The following is a 3,441-nucleotide window of genomic DNA, read 5'->3' on the forward strand; positions in this document are numbered from 1 at the left end:
CCCTTCAGAACAGCGGGAAAGCCAAGAATATGTGGACATACTGGGTTCAGGCCGAGAGCAAGGTCTACAATACAGGTTTCGTCATAACCATACTGACAATCATTCCCCTGCGGAATGTTGTAGAGTTCGTAGTTTTGTGCCACCCAACTAGTAGGCTGAGACAAACATTTACCCAAATACGTCATGCTGTTTGATGCAGACAGTGGCAGCTTACCATGCGAGAGGAGATGAACGCACTCCTCCGTCTCCACAAACTCGTAGTCCATTTCAACCCCACCTCCAGTAGCCGGTGCTTCTAGCGCGGACTTTTCCGTCACCAAATAGTTCCACGCATCATAGCTGATGTCATACGATCCCTGAGACTCATCAACCTTCAGCAGATGGAGGCTTCGAACACCATGCGACACCTTGACACAGATCGCATCACAGTCGACGTCGCTCGGCCAGTACGCTACACGATTTTGGTTTATTTTACATCCTAGTACCCCAACAGAAGAACCATACAAGGCGTGAGGCTTGATGAACAGTTTATGAGCCCTAGTTGCGGCGACTAAACTGGCCGATAGAATGACGATCAACGGGAAAAGCATCTTTGTAGGAGATTTGCTACCTGACAGGGCTTGTGTCTTTTATTTTTTGAACGCTCATTCTATTAGATCATAAGCTTCGTAAGGGATGAGGCAATCATTTGAGGTGGCTCGACTTTGTCACACCTCTTGAGGCTCAGATTTGCAACTTTAGCGCGTTATCGTCACTGATTTTGCATGATGTAATTACTCGGACGCATTCTTACGTGCTCAGTCATGCTAATGAGCCTTGACAGGGATTGCGCCTCGTTGAACTGCTGGCCAAATGATTATGATCATACCTATTGGTTTTTTGAGCCGGTGTTTTCTCTCGTATAGTACCTGAACATTTGAAACCTGGCGCTGATGAGCTGGTGCGACGGAAGTAGAGTAGGGGCAAGCTACAAGTACACGCACATATTATTACCTGATGTAGCCGATTCCTCCCACGATACAGTTACACAGCTCGAGATCCGATGACAAGACAACTATGGCACATCGGATGACGTTGGAGACCTTAGTTGGATGTAAATACGGATGTCATTGATACACCTCACTAGCGCGAGTGAACTGGAACGAGGAGCACTCATGTTGGCTTTCTTTACATTTCTCTTTCGCTTCTCCTTTTCATTCAGTTTGTCACAAATTACGTAGACTACGCCGTTGTTTTGAGCTGCATTACATTGGATAATAATCTATCCGTATCTTTCGCATCTCGTACTCTCCCCATGTACCCTCTCTATCCGTTGCCTAGCCGGGCGGAAGAAGCCTGTAGAGTTTACACAGCCGTGATAGTTTCTTCTTGTTAGACTGAGGGACTTAGACCGTGGCGAGCCTGGCCGTTGGAAAACGTTTCACAGATGAGGCACGGAGGCTCGATAAGCTGATGGGTGTGCTCGGCCTCCACACTGAAAAGCTCTCCGCGTTTACACAATGTACCTCAGACCCATGACAACTACATTCGTTACTAAGCTAGATTAGACCATGGACAGCTCGATAGGGCCCCTGGTCCGTTGGGACGACACCTTCATAGCTGCGCAGGAACCGGTGGGTAAACTACTGAGCTTCTACGCACATGGTTTGACTGTGTCCCTCGCGCGATGAGCCGGCTTCCGCCTCGACCGGAGCGACGCCTGGTCAATCCTCTGCTGAGATTACGTAACACTCGACCGAAAGGCTGTCAAGGACCAAAAGAGATCAATATTAGTAGCGACGGAAAGACATATCCAGCAATCTATCGCGTGAGTCCTTGTATGTTTCATGCGTTTGTCTACGCAGGGCGACGCTTGGACGACGAACGTGTCGCGTTCAATAATGATATCGACTCAATTTGACAGCGTTTGCGTCAACAAGACTCAACAGGAGGCATAAATGACATGGGCCAGCACCAGTCTCACTGAGCAAGGTAGACACGCTATCTCGCCACACCATCAGTCCACTCTACCTAACAGCTGCGAGGTTCAAGGAGTCAGCGCCAACTACTAAGAGTGCGAGCATTACATTTCAACCGTCTCAGTCGACAAGTCTTTCTCACGTGCTCTAGGAAAGAACGTTACGACTTGAGAGTGATAAATACCATCTAGGACTATTTCATCGTAATTACAGTCTTGCCGTTTTATGAGAGACGTAAGGGCTTACTGGAAATGTATTCCAGCATTGTTGTGACGTCTTCGTGCAAGATAATCCAGTCGACCTCTCTCAACCGCGCCAATTTGTGATGCGTCGCAAAGGCACCAACTACAATGATCCCCTGGTACTCAGCGTCCGATCCAGGTCGCTGCAGTACACGGTAGCCGTTGTGGAAAGCGCGGCCGATGGCGAGAGACACCCTCTCTGGGTGTATACCGTCTTTAATCTTTACCCAGCCATTGCATTCGAGCAAGCTGTCTAGCGTATGTTCAGCCAATCTCCAAGGCCCGAGTATGCGGCCCGTGCAGTAGTCGTTCAAAAGGTGGAGACTCAATCTGGTGCTGTCGCGACATAGTCCGATGACCAGTAAGCAATCGAATCGATTTTTGTCCAGAATGCGTTTCGCCTCATACGCTGCGTTGGGGTTCCAGAATCGGGTGACCGGCGTCAAAGCAAACCAGATCTCATCTTCCATCACATCCGCGTCCTTGAGCAGAAAGAAGTCGTCCACTTCTGGGCAATCGAGTTGTGGGGCGGGCTTATCATGTCCCATACACTCAATGACGTGTCTTGGTTCCGCAAGTCTGATCAATGTCGGGTCGGTGCCTGTTGGACTTGGTACGATATAGAACTTGGATCGAATTTGGGGTGCATCATGAGCTGCATTTGCTGCTCGTCGACGTCTTACGAGTTCTCGTGACGGGATGGGCGCTTCCGGTCGCGCAACCATTCGCTGTTCATTTGGTCGCAGGAACGATGGCGGAGGAAAGGTTCCCGCCCCTTTATGGCGCGGGGATGTTTGCGCTCTTTGGAGTCGCCGTGCCTCTGTCAGAACTTTGGCAAAAGAAACCATGTTGTTTCTCGACGCTACGCGGTGTGTTTTGTCGCCGGTCAAGATGGTGGGCCTATAGTCCTCAGACTCGATTCGTATGGCTACGTTCGTTAGACATTCTCATCCGATGGACTTGACGCCTACTCCGGCGACTTACTTGGCTGGATGGCACGACTTTATGCAGTTACAGGCTCCAGCTTAAGCAACCTTCAGGTGTCTATGTTCTCGTGCAGTGAGCGATGCGATTTCTATCCAGCCTGCATCTAGGCAGCACTAAATGAAAACGAAGGTCAAGTCTTAATTCTCCAGACACAATGCAATGAGTTGACCAATTACCGCCTCATATCCGACCGATGAGCAGTGAGAGAGTTGTAGACTTGTATCGATGCTGTGTTAGGCATGTTATTTCAGTCA

At 49.4% G+C, this 3,441-nt stretch overlaps 2 protein-coding genes across 2 annotated transcripts; both read right to left on the minus strand.

Moving 5' to 3' along the window:
- On the minus strand, positions 1-590 carry CABS01_16914 (uncharacterized protein; the record flags this gene model as incomplete). Its single annotated transcript, XM_060550242.1, has 1 exon — positions 1-590. A coding segment is annotated over one exon (590 nt), but the record flags the coding sequence as incomplete, so codon positions are not given.
- Positions 591-2,181: 1,591 nt separating this feature from the next.
- Positions 2,182-3,048, minus strand: CABS01_16915 (uncharacterized protein; the record flags this gene model as incomplete). The annotated part of the gene is made up of 1 exon (XM_060550243.1): positions 2,182-3,048. The coding sequence occupies one exon, from the start codon at positions 3,046-3,048 to the stop codon at positions 2,182-2,184; it is 867 nt and encodes a 288-aa protein (XP_060400853.1).
- Between the last annotated feature and the right edge of the window lie 393 nt (positions 3,049-3,441).

This window comes from Colletotrichum abscissum (genome assembly GCF_030869225.1).
Source record: "Colletotrichum abscissum strain IMI 504890 chromosome Unknown Scaffold_201.1, whole genome shotgun sequence".
Classification (NCBI taxonomy): Eukaryota; Fungi; Ascomycota; class Sordariomycetes; order Glomerellales; family Glomerellaceae; genus Colletotrichum; species Colletotrichum abscissum.